Source organism: Neodiprion lecontei, chromosome 2, assembly GCF_021901455.1.
Source record: "Neodiprion lecontei isolate iyNeoLeco1 chromosome 2, iyNeoLeco1.1, whole genome shotgun sequence".
Lineage (NCBI taxonomy): Eukaryota > Metazoa > Arthropoda > Insecta > Hymenoptera > Diprionidae > Neodiprion > Neodiprion lecontei.
The window spans coordinates 26,011,398-26,026,320 of record NC_060261.1 but is presented as its reverse complement, the minus strand read 5'-3'; the positions used below and the strand labels follow the sequence as shown (position 1 = coordinate 26,026,320).

The 14,923-nt window shown below is 38.0% G+C and overlaps 1 protein-coding gene and 2 long non-coding RNA genes across 7 annotated transcripts in view; 2 read left to right on the top strand and 1 right to left on the bottom strand.

The window, feature by feature from the left end:
- LOC107227399 (alpha-aminoadipic semialdehyde synthase, mitochondrial) overlaps positions 1-14,923 on the top strand; it is an 83,146-nt gene that overhangs the window by 51,501 nt on the left and 16,722 nt on the right. For all 5 annotated transcript variants that reach the window (XM_046731642.1, XM_046731640.1, XM_046731639.1 and 2 more), the window contains one exon: positions 8,171-8,498. In XM_046731642.1, the coding sequence (XP_046587598.1) occupies positions 8,171-8,498 (328 nt within the window). The remainder of the gene's footprint in view (positions 1-8,170; positions 8,499-14,923) is intronic.
- Positions 728-1,627, top strand: LOC124292927. The gene is made up of 3 exons (XR_006902889.1): positions 728-958; positions 1,193-1,342; positions 1,441-1,627. It is a non-coding gene; the product is annotated as an uncharacterized LOC124292927 (long non-coding RNA).
- LOC124292926 lies at positions 11,731-13,680 on the bottom strand. Its single transcript, XR_006902888.1, has 3 exons — positions 13,201-13,680; positions 12,898-13,113; positions 11,731-12,634 (listed from the first exon to the last, which is right to left on the bottom strand). It is a non-coding gene; the product is annotated as an uncharacterized LOC124292926 (long non-coding RNA).

Genomic DNA, 14,923 nt, shown 5'->3' with positions numbered 1-14,923 from the left:
GGACAGCTTGTTTGTTAACTAGAACACTTCAAAGTCGAAGTGACTTTGTTAATTAACAAATTAAGATTTCGACATTTTACGAACGCTATTGTCTTCTTTAATATCAGTACTTGATATGCCAAACAATGTTTTTCAAGCTTCTAACTGATTTCATATCGAAAATCAAGTGAACAACTTAGCTTGTTGAAGCAAAAAGTGCGCGGCAGACCGTCGGGCGCCGTGGTGGGGGGAGAGACTCGCCGCAGCCGGCAGGCGCAAAAATCGAATTCACTGTTTCAATAACGTGCGCGCGTTTTTTTTCGACAATATCTCGGGTTCTAATTGACGTATTTTGATGATTTTTTTTTTAAATCGATATGCCGAGTCGTGAGTAACACGAATATCGAATTACATTCAACAAATTCTTTTATTTAAACACTCAAAATCGGACGGAAGTATAAATCTCGATTTTTTTCGTTGCTAATCATTAGTTTATTCATGAAAATTTAGATATCCATGCTGAGTATTCGTTCACTTTATTATTCATCATTATGATAAAATGAACAAAATACTCCCAAATTTAAAAAATTTAATAATATTATTGTTGAGTTTGTAATATGTTGCAAAAATCAGTATTATAATAAGTGAATTATTATTAATTAATCAAATACAATATTATTCATTATTTCGGCCGAAATATTATAGACGCCTACGATGCTCAGTGACCCATAGCTTTGGGTATTAGGCAGCGGTAGCGGTGGGGGGCAGGTAGAAGGGCGTCCTTTTGAGAGTGGGACCACAGCTGCTCTTCGCTCTCTTTCATTCTCTCATTCCAAAAATTTCCGTTGAGCAAGTAGCATCAGTGCGTGTTCAAGGGGAATTCGGAGTTCACAAGCGACGATATATAGACGCCGCGCAGTTTTAGTGCAAGATTACATTCACAGTTTTACTCCGAGCAGAGGATATTTTTCATTTTGCTGTAAGTATTCAAGTGATTCAATTTATTACATACTTCTTTCTCTGTGTCTATATGTGTATACATACATTCATATGATGCACGTGTATATGCGTTTGTGTATATGTATATATATTTACACAAGAATATACATATGCGTGCATTAAAGTATATCATAGTTTTTAACATGTCAAAGAAATACAATCATATTCGTATTATTGTACGAGCATGTAGATAGTAATGAAATTGTTCAAATAGGTTTTGAAGATTTCGAGTCAACAAGCAACGCTATTATTCGTTTGGAGCGTTCTGTTGCCGAGGAGCGTGGCTTGTCATGGAATTTATTGACGCTTAGCTGCCTCAGTACAAGGTTTCGGTTGGATTTCAGCAGAAATTTTTTACTTCTTTGTAAGTATTCAAGTGATTCAATGTATATATACATGCATAAATTTGTATTATCGTACGAGTATGTAAATAGTAATGAAATTATTCACTAATTTTTTTAGATTATCCATTTTCATCATGGCTGGGGATGAAAATGCTTTGTGCCTGTTGTGTGACAAAGTTTTGAACGATGGACGTGCAACACGGACGCTATCCCAGGCTGCTCTGAACAGCTGCGTAGTTGCGAGCGGAAGGAGAAAGGATTTGAAACACGTGGAGTTGAAAAAGTATAGAAGGTTGGAGGTTCACGATTCCTGTGCCAAGAATTATACTTACGAACGAGAGATTCGTAAGGACGTACGTGAATTGGAGTCGAGAGAACAGAGAGAAGATGGCCCAGCCACAAATACACGTCAATCGGGTGTTTCACTTGACTTCGATTTCGAAAGTCTGTGCATTTTTTGCGCAAAAGACGCGTCAGATCAATACATTCAGACACAAAACAGAGAGAAGAAAGAGCGTAGGGATATTATTGTCTTCGCAAATTCAAACTCCAAACGGAAATTACTCGAAAAATTCTCCAACTCGGCGAATCCTAGCTTTCTAGAATTTCTGTATAGAATTAATTCAGTAGACGATCTCGTTCAAGTCCGTGCTAGGTATCATGATAGATGTCAGAAAGTTATATATCGAGACTTATCAAGAGAATCTTCTGTTACTTCTTCTGAATCACCAAGCTTGAAAGCAGCAAGGTACATTGCGAAGTATTTGGTGGAACACAAGCATTTAAGTTGTCAGTTCAGTATGAATGAGATTCCCAAGGATTATCAAGAGGGAAATTTTCAATTGCCAACGCTGAGATACTTAAAGGAACATCTGAAAGGGCTATTCGGTGATGATATCATAATTCATTCCTCTCAAAATGGCCCCATAATTACTTTTGCAGATGTAGGTAAAAAGTTATTGACTGATCAATGGTACTCCCGAAAATTGAGTGACGAGAAAGATGAACGTTTAAGAGTAGTTGAGGCAGCCTCTCAGATCATTCTACAAGATATCAAATCCCATGTTTATGATACAAAATCATATCCTGCTCCTGACCGATTTCACGAGACAGTTGAATCAGACGTACCGAAAACACTGAAATGCTTCGTAACTAGTTTAGTAACAGCAAAAAAAAAGAATCCGGAAAACTTTGAACGCAAAATACTATCGATTTGTCACGCGATCATTGCATTGGTCCGCCCGAGGTCCTATCTATCGTCACTACAAGTAGGATTAGCTGCGACGTTAATGAAACAATACGGGTCACGCGAATTGATTCAAATTCTCAATGCCTTAGGATTCTGTTCCTCTTATGAAGAAACCCAGTTGTTACATTCCTCTATTCTTAATCATGATACCCTATTTGAATACATGAATTCATACGTACAATTTGTATTCGATAACGCGGATCACAATGTCAATACCATCGATGGAAAGAATACTTTCCATTCTATGGGTGGTATTGAGATTGTGACTCCTGCGTCTTCGGTCAATACAACGACGTCAATGGAAAGGGTGAAGAAGATACCTTCATCTCGAGTTATAGGTAACTTTGGAAGAATTCACTTGAAGCATTTTAATAAGGGAGCGAATGCCGGCTTCGGGAATATTCTTGTTCAAGATTTGAATACATTGAAGTCAATCGATTATGATGTTAACATCAACGAGACTGATTTCTTTTGGTTGTGTGCTAAAAATAGATATGGAAGCGATTTTGATGGGTGGAACGGATTTATGCAGCGAATCTATAGCAGCAGGCCGTTTGATAAGAGTAAAATAATTTTCTTACCCTTTATCAACGCGCCACCAAGCAATCTCGACACAATTTACACTGCTCTATTAGAAGCCGACAAGAGAAGGATAGATATCGGGCAGAAGCATACGTTCATAACCTTTGATCAGCCCCTTTATTATAAAGCTCGCGAAATAGCTGAATGTTGCAAGAACGAATTATCCGGTGTGGTAGTAAGATTAGACGGTTTTCATCTCTTGATGTCATTCATGGGTTCAATTGGTTTCATTATGGAGGGCAGCGGGTTACGCGAGCTCTTTTGTCAGATTTATGCAGAGAATTCTGTCGACAAGATCATGAAAGGACACGCCTATGCCAGAGCCGTTAGAGGCCATTTACTGATTCATTTGGCATTAACAAATGTACTCCTGTCGTCTTTTGATTTATCAGCTTCAGAAGAAGATCAACTTAAAAGTTACGTTACTGAAGAAGACAATATTCTGGATGTCATTTCAAGCGCAGAATTTCAGTCAATCTTGGCAAAATTCCATGATCACATTAATATCCAGAAAAGCAAAGGGCCTACATCCAAGCTGTGGCTTCAGTACTATGATACAGTTACGCTCATGAGACAGTTTATTGAGGCCGAGAGATCAGCAAACTGGAATTTGCATTTAGAAACGATTAGAAAGATGATACCTTATTTTTACTGCAGTGGACACTTCTTGTATGCAAAATCGGCTCAGCTGTATCTACAAGATATGTACCATTTAGAAGAAATGATGAACGTCTCAGAATTTGATAAATTTACTAAGCAAGGGTACTTCGCGATAAGACGTTCAGATAAGTTTTGGTGTGGAGTCTGGTCGGACCTTACTATTGAACAAATGCTTATGAGGAGTATGAAGACGAGGGGCGGATTAACTCATGGCCGGGGTGTAACCGACGCAGTACTAGCCAAGTGGGTCTTAACAATGCCTGCCCTGACGGAGATTTCAGACTTTATTCAATCATTCTGCGATGTATCCATCATTACGTCCGAGCAACACGTCGATTCTCGATCTAGTAGACGATTACGCGATGCTGAAGATCTAACAAAAGTCATAAATTTTTTTGACACATTCCAACCACTTGTTGCAACAGAAAAAATCCATTGCATAACCTCTGGCGTGCAAGGAGATAGCTCCATCAATTGTCATTTAGCGTATGAAGTAGGGTTTAAATTGATGCAGGATGTTATAGGAACAAGTTTTAAAGATCTAAAATTTCAAAGAAAGAACAGAGTATCGTCATTGTGTATTGTAAATTCTGTCAAAACAAAAAATGAGGGATCCATTGTAATAAATCCGAATCTTATTTTCCAAAGGATATCTGTCGCGATGGAAAGTTCGAACGATTTGAGAAAATTTCTATCCCATGAATTGGCACCGTATCCACTCTCTCTCTTTGATAATCACACCATGAGGAAAACCGAAAAATCAAAACTTTACGATAGTTTCAAAGAGCCGGCAACTCTCCCTGATGGAAAATGTCGTCACATAATTGACGGCGGTTTTCTCCTACACAAAATTGTATGGCCTAAAAACGAAACGTTTGAGTCAATTTTGAATAGATATGTCGAGTATGTAGGCAAGTTTTATAGCTCAGATAGTTTTATCATCTTTGATGGGTATCCCGAAGATCTAACTCGTTCTACGAAAAACTCAGAAAGAATGCGCAGAGAGGCTGGCCAACTTTGTGCGGACGTAGATTTTGATTTAGGAATGATCCCTACTTTAGCGCAGAATCGATTTCTTTCGAATAGTAAGAATAAAGTTCGCTTCATTAGAAAACTGTGCGATAAATTACATACAGCAGGATTTACAACAAGTCAAGCGCCTGAAGATGCAGATTACCTCATAGTGAGGACTGCCGTTGATGTATCTAGCGACGAAAATATTTCAATTATTGTAGCCGAAGACGTTGACATTCTGATAATCATGACACAGATGGAAACTGATAAGAAGGTTTTTCTTTTGAAACCAAGTCGGAATTCGGTTCCTCAAAAGATTTTCGATAAACATTCCTGTTCAGTCAGTGAGACATTGAAAAAGTACATTGGCTTTATACATGCCTTCACCGGTTGCGATACCACATCAGCTCTCTTTTCATTTGGAAAATTGAGAGTGGTTAACGCATTGAAAAAGTACGAAGAATTGCTGACAGAAGCCTCGATTTTTTACGAACCCAATGCGTCGCCAGAGTTGGTTGAAAGAGTCGGGATGAAAATTCTATGTTACTTATACGGAGGCAAAAGAGGGATAGAATTAGATCTAAACGAGTTAAGGTATAGATGTTTTAAGAATAATTGTAAGAGAAAGAATTTTAATTTAGCGTCACTTCCACCCACTGAGGCCGCGGCTAAACAACATTGTAGAAGGGCGTACTTGCAACTGCAAGCGTGGATTGGACGGGATGTGGGGGCGAATTCTTGGGGGTGGTCTGTAAAAGACGGTATTCTGCAACCTAAATACACGGATGATTCCTTAGTACCGGAGGATCTTCTAAGAATCATCAGCTGCAATTGTCGAACAGGTTGCTCAAAAACTTGTGGTTGCGTGAAACATGGACTGCGATGTTCCGAATACTGCGCCAATTGTCACGGCGAGACTTGCAAGAATCATGCAGAAACTTACGATGAAGTTGACTTGGAAGAAAATGATGACGATGATGAGATCTCGAACATGATAGAGCAACAGATGCAACCCGACTTAGAGCTCGATGAAAGTGACGAAACTGAAAATGTAAGCGACTCCGACGACGAAACTCCTTATAAGAAGCTTCGTAAGATGTAAAAACTATTGTACTTTAGCTGTAAGTTTTATAGTAAATTTAGATTAAGTCTTTGTAATAAATGATTTCTTATATATATGTCTATTTATATTATATGTGAACCTTTCCCAACTATTATTACATATTCCTCATGTGAAAAATGACCATTAAAATCTAAATTTTCATGAATAAACTAATGATTAGCAACGAAAAAAATCGAGATTTATACTTCCGTCCGATTTTGAGTGTTTAAATAAAAGAATTTGTTGAATGTGATTCGATATTCGTGTTACTCACGACTCGGCATATCGATTTAAAAAAAAAATCATCAAAATACGTCAATTAGAACCCGAGATATTGTCGAAAAAAAACGCGCGCACGTTATTGAAACAGTGAATTCGATTTTTGCGCCTGCCGGCTGCGGCGAGTCTCTCCCCCCACCACGGCGCCCGACGGTCTGCCGCGCACTTTTTGCTTCAACAAGCTAAGTTGTTCACTTGATTTTCGATATGAAATCAGTTAGAAGCTTGAAAAACATTGTTTGGCATATCAAGTACTGATATTAAAGAAGACAATAGCGTTCGTAAAATGTCGAAATCGTAATTTGTTAATTAACAAAGTCACTTCGACTTTGAAGTGTTCTAGTTAACAAACAAACTGTCCGATTACCATGAGTCTTGTTTCAAAAGTTGCGTCTTCTTTTGCTCTAACTGTTCCACTTTCCCGAATTCGATTCCGACAATAATTGACGAACTGATTAGCATTTGTTGCTAAGGTCAAATTTGAGTCATTTTTCGGAAAATTCCCTAGTTCATAATAATTGCAATAGGATGGTAAAACTTGTTGGACACGTTAGGGGGAGGTCCCAGGTATCTGTAAAAAAATCGGCAGCAACTCAGAAGGCCTCATTTTGACTCACGTTAACAATTACGATAACGCAACTCTCGAATCGGGCTTAATTAACAATGATATTCGGAAAAAACTATCGAGCGCACAGCGATCGGGCTGCGCATGCTTTTTCATGAAGGTTTGATGTACTCTTTCTGACCCTCCAGAGAAAGATTGTTCGATTTCAATTGTTTGCAAAATACGTGTGAAAAAAGTACTTTTTTCGATAAAAAATCATCGAAAATCGTTAATTTGGCGATGAAAAAATTTTTTAAAATTTTTTTAAACAACGTATCCGTGTGTAAAATTTGATTTTGAACAAGTTTGCTTCTATACATTTTTCTCGTAGGGTCGATACTTTACGAGTAATAGAGGAAAAATGGTCTAAAAAAGGAGAAAATCCCGAAATTGGAATATTTAAACGTCTCTAAATAATTGTACGGAAAAGCTTGAGATGGCGCAACTTCAGAATATGTTTCTATATGTAAAAGGACCCATTCCACAAAAAATTGGCTTCCCACCAATCACAACCACCCTTTTTCCTAATTCTACTGGACTAGAGTAAAATACCGCACGTGCGACTGTTATTCGGCTCTGAGACGCTCAGTTCACTTCTAAATTCCGCCCGACGCATTGCACGAAAAAATTTCCTTCGCACGAACCGATTCCGAAGTGCATACACAGCAAGGATGTGGCGTGACGCCATGCACGACCGCGTGTTTTCCAGTTGCACACTTCACTGTTTTTCGTTGATTTTACCAACTTCCACGTCCTGAGCCCATAACCTGTTGATATCGCAGTAAGTTGGGAATCTTGTGGATAACACAAGGGAGTTCTTTACACGGTATTTTATTAGTTGAATTCGAATTTTATACAAAGCGTCGTTGACTAGCGTCCGTAAAGACTTAAACTTATAACATGAAGACTAGAGGGGCAGCCTTAGCTAGCCGCTGAACTGGTTCGCCCAGTTGAGATATTTAACACAGAGGCCACCACTTATCGGCACGAATTGCTATCACTTAGTTATTCCAAAAGTGAGAATACCGAGAAAAAATTTGCCCTGACATTTGGATGGCGAAATGCAATATTTTTAATTTTTGTAATAAATACTTTTTGATATCAAACATATTGTCAAGTGTTATACCCTTTAGAAAAACGATAAGAGGTGAAAACATAATTAAAATAATGGATTCAGAGAGAAATTCATTTGGTACATATTTTTAAAACATCGAATGAGATCCTATCAGTACTCTACTTGAATTGTAAAAAAGGCCGAAGAAACCGGAAGAGGCTAGAAATAGAATTGCGTTCTTTCGATAGATTTGAAATAAAACGTCCAATGTAGAATACATCGTTGATACATTTTTTTCTTTCAGATATAAACAAAATATATGCCTGTGAAGTCAGGAGACGACATCACTTGGAGCGCAAGGAAGGCGGCGGTTTTGATCCACAGGAATATGATAAATTTCCAGAACAATACATATCTACGTTCAGTAAAAAGATTGCTCCATATGCATCTGTAATTATTAATGGGATTTATTGGGCTCTTGACTCTCCAAAATTGATAACTATACCCGATGCAAAGAATCTCCTAAGACCAGCCCATACGCCTTGGTTGCCCACCAGTGTAGGGGCTCCAGCATTGCCGCATCGAATGTTAGCTATATGTGATATATCTGCTGATCCTGGTGGAAGTATTGAGTAAGAAGGCTTAAAAGTGGTATTTAATTCAGTCTATTTGCAAAACTGTACTTATTTTATGGATTCATTTATTTTTCCCGGGAAAAAATAATCACATATGATCATATATGGATCGAGCATATCTGATCATATACAAAAAATTAGCCATGCCTGACCATGTATGGTCATGTATACACATGTATGTTTCTATATAGTCGTATCAGATCATACGTCAGTGAATATGACCACATATCCCGTAAAAAAATTTCTGATATATACAGCTATATCTGAATATTTCTCATGTTTACCTCAACTTCATACAATACATTATACAGATCTACTATACACTCATAACTCAAACGTAGAAAAACATAAATTATGGGTAATTTCTTTATATATAATACTAAACTTGCAATATTACACCACCTATAGAGAAGGATATCATGGATAAGACTAATTAACTTCTTAAAAAAACAATTTTTCTGCAAAACTGAATTCGGAAGGTGGACTTAATTTTTGAAAGTTGAAATTATAGAGTGGAAAAATTGTGTTCAGTTTGATTTTTTAAATTCTTCATTAATAAATTACAGTTTCTTTGGCCCAGGGATGACTTTATATGCCCTGATAGGGACACATATATCCTGTAATATCCATATCAGGTCATGTCAAGCCGTATCAAAAAATAATGTATAAATATATATGGCCGTATCTGACCAGATATGACTATATCCATTTATATATAATTTTTGAAAAAACCGGATATGATCGTATGTGTATGTACACCTGGGGACAATGAATCTGAGACGGCTAATTTTTTCCACTAGGCAGTTACGTTGGCAGCACAGAGAAACCTACAGCGCCACAGTCGGCCGAGCGCGAAACAAACTCAATCTCAATAAACGTAACATAACCCATGACCGCCGAATCTAACCTTAGAATACCGCGGGAATAATGACTTGTTAGATTGACACGTATTGAGAGGGTATACATGTGAGGAAAGATGGAAAGGATTGGCTAGTTGCAGTTTGGGAGTAGAGGGAGCATTCTACTGATATAGTACACGGGCAGACATTTTATTGGAAGATTTAATAAAATGACGACCAGATTTTACTATTATTTCTCACAGTCTAGGGACATATCCGCGTTCTATCAGAAATTCCTATGTTATGTAGTAATTCACAAAATTACTAATTGTTATAGGAATTTAGCCTAGAAAGATTTTACTATTTACCAAAGACGATGGTAAAATATATGACAATTGGCAAAGATGACTCCAAGTCAGTATGGGAAAATCATGATCGCAGCGCCAAGCAATTTGCCATCGTGCGTTGGAAAGTGTGACGTTATTTTTACAAATCTTACCAATGACTCTAGGAAGAATGGTACAGCATAAATTTAAAAAGATTTTAGGGCGTCTGGTAATCACATCAATTTTCTGAATCCATTGTTTTGCTAAGATTGTATACATGGGGATTACACGGCAGATATTGTATTTACATCGGAGTTGACAATTAGAGAGTCACCTAATTACTTCCTCGCCGCACTGAAATTAACCTTAACTTATTGTTAGCTTCAATTTAACCTATACTAATCTTACTGTTAGCTATATGCTTGCTAGTCTGGAAGCATTCCATTTACATATTCATGTTTTAAACGCGGTTGGTTATATACTACCTGATGATAACTTGTAACACTAGCGAGAATTCCCATATCTGTCTGTAGCCATTTATAATCGGCGCAGGCGAAGTGAGCACCGGGAAATTTAAGTCTCATAAAAAAACAACCTTTGGCATGGAATTTAAACTTCGATGCTGGGCAAGTATCGGATGTATTTATTCCTCGAAAAAATCTTCGGTGATGAATTTGCAATTCTCGCTGGAAATCTTTGTAACACAAGTTCTCGACTTGTGTTGTATTTTGATGCAGTCAGTCAAAGATATATTACATCTACTCTACATTCCTGTTCGGTATGGAAAATTCACCAGTATTTTGACGGAAAAAATATTAATCCGTTAGTTCATTAACCTTTTTCTTAGTATTATTTAATAATGAATATGGGTACCTCCTTCTACTACATTCATTTTTACTATTTGTGTCAACTAGTAAAACATAGTATTCGAATATCAGCTTTTCCTTTCACCATAAGAAATATTGTAAAAAATACCGATATGTCCCCAAACTGGCAGTAATTATAGAACTTTTTGAAACAATTTGTTTCTCCGTGTATGAGAACCGAGCCAGGGAGGTACTGATAAGAAGAGGATGTAGGTTATAAGGTAGCTGTAAGGGTGTGGGAAAAGAATTTAAGGTCTGGAACACGTAATAAAAGTAATAAAAACAAAAATACAAAAAATAAACCTAATCTAGTATTATGAACAAAGAAAAATGACGAAAAACGCAAAAAAATGTCACTCACTTACCTACGAAGACACTAACGCCGTGTAAACAGTCAGACTCTAATTGTAGGGACACAATTAACTTGAATCCGCTGCCAGTCACAGCACGGTGGAAACATTCTGGCGCCACAGCATAGGTGAACCCTTATTACAACCCAGGTTTTTATGGAACAGCGCGAAACCTCACCTTTTGTTAATGTCGGGGTTTCAATTCGAGATTTCAATTTCCACCATGCCTTAAAAGACCCAGTGTTCACACGGAGGGTTATATACTGACAACATGACGCAGCGCGTGTTTATATGCATTCAGAGGAGGAATCAGCTGGAAGTTTCGGGAGGTGACTAGCCCATTCCCTCTCCACTGCGCGACGGTCCCTACTGCTGCTATCATGGGCTGTGGCGAGCGTGTCGCTTCTCTCAAGAAACATCACTTTAGTGTCCCACTCCGAGTTCGTTATAACTCATGTATGTTGCAGAGCTCTGAACTCCAGAACATACGTATTTTTTTCGTCGGCGGAAAAACGGTTTAAAAGTGTAACCCCATTCCCCAAAGTAAGGTATGTCAAGGGACGATTTGGTAGTTTCACCTATAAGCAATCGACCGACTTCAATGAATTAAAAACGAATATTTTTCTTATGTAAATCAGAGTGACGAACACTATACATATTGAAAAAAAACGTTGGTGGGTGAACATTATTTTGACGACCATAATTTTTTACACCACCTTCGAACTATGATTGGTAATATATAAATGTAATATTATTCATAAGGATACAACATAAAAATATAATATAATACAAATGCAATATTTTGTAATAGTGACCAAACAAGAGTGGTTTCGGCAATTAAATTTATTTCTCAATGAAATGTTGTACGCCTGTTTCGAACATTTTTATTTAGCAGCACCCTGATTAAAAATTTATTTACATGTGTTTGAATAACCTTACAGTTACATGTTGTCCTTTATTGTCATTAAACTAATAACTTTCTGTGTGTATAAATTTACGCTATCAAATTTACTTTCGCCTACAATGAGTGAATGAGCACCTAACAGTATAATTCGGCAAAGGAGCAGATAATCTGCCAGTCGCTATTCCCAGAATTGAGTCGTCATCGAACGGCTGCTGAACGCTCCGTGATACGACCAACCTCTCTTATAAAAGCGCCACCGCGGAGCGTCTCTCACTTCTAGTCTGACCACCGCCGAGTTGACATCAGCCTTGAGTGTAACAAGACCCCATATTGGTTAAATCACAGGTTGACAATGAGTACCCTCTTTTACTTTACCGCACCGAGTTTGTGCACTCATCCAAGGCACCTAGTTCGTGCAACCTTCTTGAGAGTATTTAATGCACCTAGTCCGTGCACTCTATCCAAGGCACCTAGTTCGTGCAATCTTGTCCGCTGCGCCTAATTCGCGCTCTTTTCTCTAGACGACTCGTTCGCTTACATTCATGAAACCCATTATGTGTACTATTTCCTTGAAGTCTGGATATTGTCTACTTACCTTTGAAAATTAACCAACTTGTGCCTACATTTCTGGACAAACCTCCTCAATCAACAACGAACTAACGCTGTTTCTTTACTTTTCAGATTCTTTCAATACAGAACTACTCACGCTACGTTATAACACCACGCCTGCTCTTCCAATTTGCATCAATTTTCGTATCTTACTTCAGTTACTATAATTCTCTTTACAACATATCTTTTCTTCTCGCAGACTCAGTTTGGTCCTTTAACCGATTCATCCGAGCCAAACCCTTATATCAAACAAAATGTATGCATCAGTTAAAAAATTCGTCAGAAATTTGAAAAGAATGTTAAACTTTTAACAAACACAAGTTGATACAAAGAATCGACCTTTCCAGTATATGACTGATAAAATCGTTTGGTGGTTAATGTGTATCACTGTTTCACAACAAATGAACTCGGCGATCACGCTAATATTGAAAACATGCTTTTCCAGGCGTATGAAATAGGGCGGAATTTTTTCCGACATGCAAATATAAGTATTGGTACTCACTATCACTTCAGGCGGAGTTTACTCCCTGTATGGAGTTTTTTTTTAAATACGTCAGAGTACACGTACACGGCATTCGTGTTTTCAATATAATGACACCGTTTATATCAGAATGGTTTGGTAAATGTTTGATGCCGTGAGTGAAAAGATAAATAGAGAGGATGGTTCACCTCAGACACATCTAATAATTTTGTGACGTGATGAAAGGCCAACTACGAGCTGAAAGATATATTTTGATTTAGCAGACATATTTTAAACACACGGGATACAGCTACCATAAGGAAATTCATGTAAGGGGTAATTTACCCCCTTAAACTTGCGTTTTTGCAAAAGCGCAAAGCCATGTAAACATTCATATCGTTTTCCTTTTAAAATGGCACTGGTCTTATTTAAATCAATTCGCAACTTTTGAATAAAGGACACAAAAAATAAAAGTTGAAAAGTGGTTCATCCCTCAATTTTACATATTTTTTTAAATATCTCTAGTAGTCTCTACACTGATTAACATGAGAAACATTTTCGTTTTTGATTCGTTGGAATCAGTTCATGACTTATAGGTGAAACTGCCATATCGTCCCGTGACATGCCTGATTTTGGGGCGTTGTTTCATTTCTTTAAACTGTTTTTCCATTGACGAAAAAATACATGTCTTTTAGCTTTCAATGTTCTACAACATACGTTAGTTGTAACGAAATTCGAGGGAGACAGAAAAAATTATGTTCGTTGCCAGTGTGAGAGCTTCCTCTTTCACCGCTCACCGTCTGGTATCTTATTACACTAGGAACTCGATAATTGCTACTGCGATAACTGCAACAATCCCCACTATGCGACCCATATCGATCGGTGTGGCGCGTGGTGGGAGAGTGCCGGCCTCAAGCCGGTAGTCTCGTAGCACGATTTTTAAAATAAGGGCGCATTCTGGGGCTCCTCAGATGTTATATGTATGTAGAACTCGTTGTTATTCTCGGTATTTTCGAGGGGCAAAGATGTAATTTGCAAAGGTGCAATTTCATTGCACCAATTTTCGCTAATATTTTCCGATATGCATATTATTATACATATATAATATATATATATATATATATATATATATATATATATATATATATATATATATATATGCGCAAGAAGGCGCTAATCGTGACACTCGAACTTAGTACGACACTGTTAGCGACTATCGCCGTGTTCGAAAATTGACTGACAGTACTGTGAGCAATCTTTCATCTCTTTTGTGCTGCCGAGTTCATGAACAGCTCTGTCTCTGTCCTAGGGAATTTTTAGTACTGGCAGTCAATTTACGAACACAGCCTATGTGCGCATTGTAAGCATGGGCGGGGCTTGCACACCTTCGATTTCTGCAAGTGTGAAGCGTTTCCGGTCCCACGCGGCTGCAATTATCGAGGTCCTAGTGTATTTGGAGTGTACGGCGGCCACCGATGTCGAACACTCTAGCGGAGTCTAGGGCACCACAATCATGACTGAATGTGTTGTTATTTTTAGGAGTAGGAAGTGGATAATATTAATTGTCTCACTGCAGGTAGATTCGATACGATAAACAAGTTTTTATTAATTGAAAGAAATAAACGAACGTGTTCTTTTCCACGTGATACATAAAAAACGGAACAGACTCTCTCTGTGTATCTTTTGTACTTGACCAGGCCCACCAGTGTGCCTCTCGTATTTTTCTCGCACTGACGCCTCTCTGTCAATGGCGCTCACAAGCGCACGAGATTCGAGTATGTCAAACTCTCATCCAACAGAATGATCAGAAATTGGCGGAATTACTTAGCTGAACGTAATACTTGCTTTTGCCAGTCGCTGAGCCAGGTCGAGGTACATGAGCTTTTACAGTGCATGTTGAGCTCAAACGACGAACCTGGACATACTCAATCGCCGCGTCCCCATACCTTTCTCAAGTAGACCTGAATATACAGAAGTTATATCTGCTAGATGATATAAATGGATAACGTAGGTGCTTACTGAAAACAATAAGTTAATAATTTCTGTTTACTGTGCTCGGTGTAAAGAA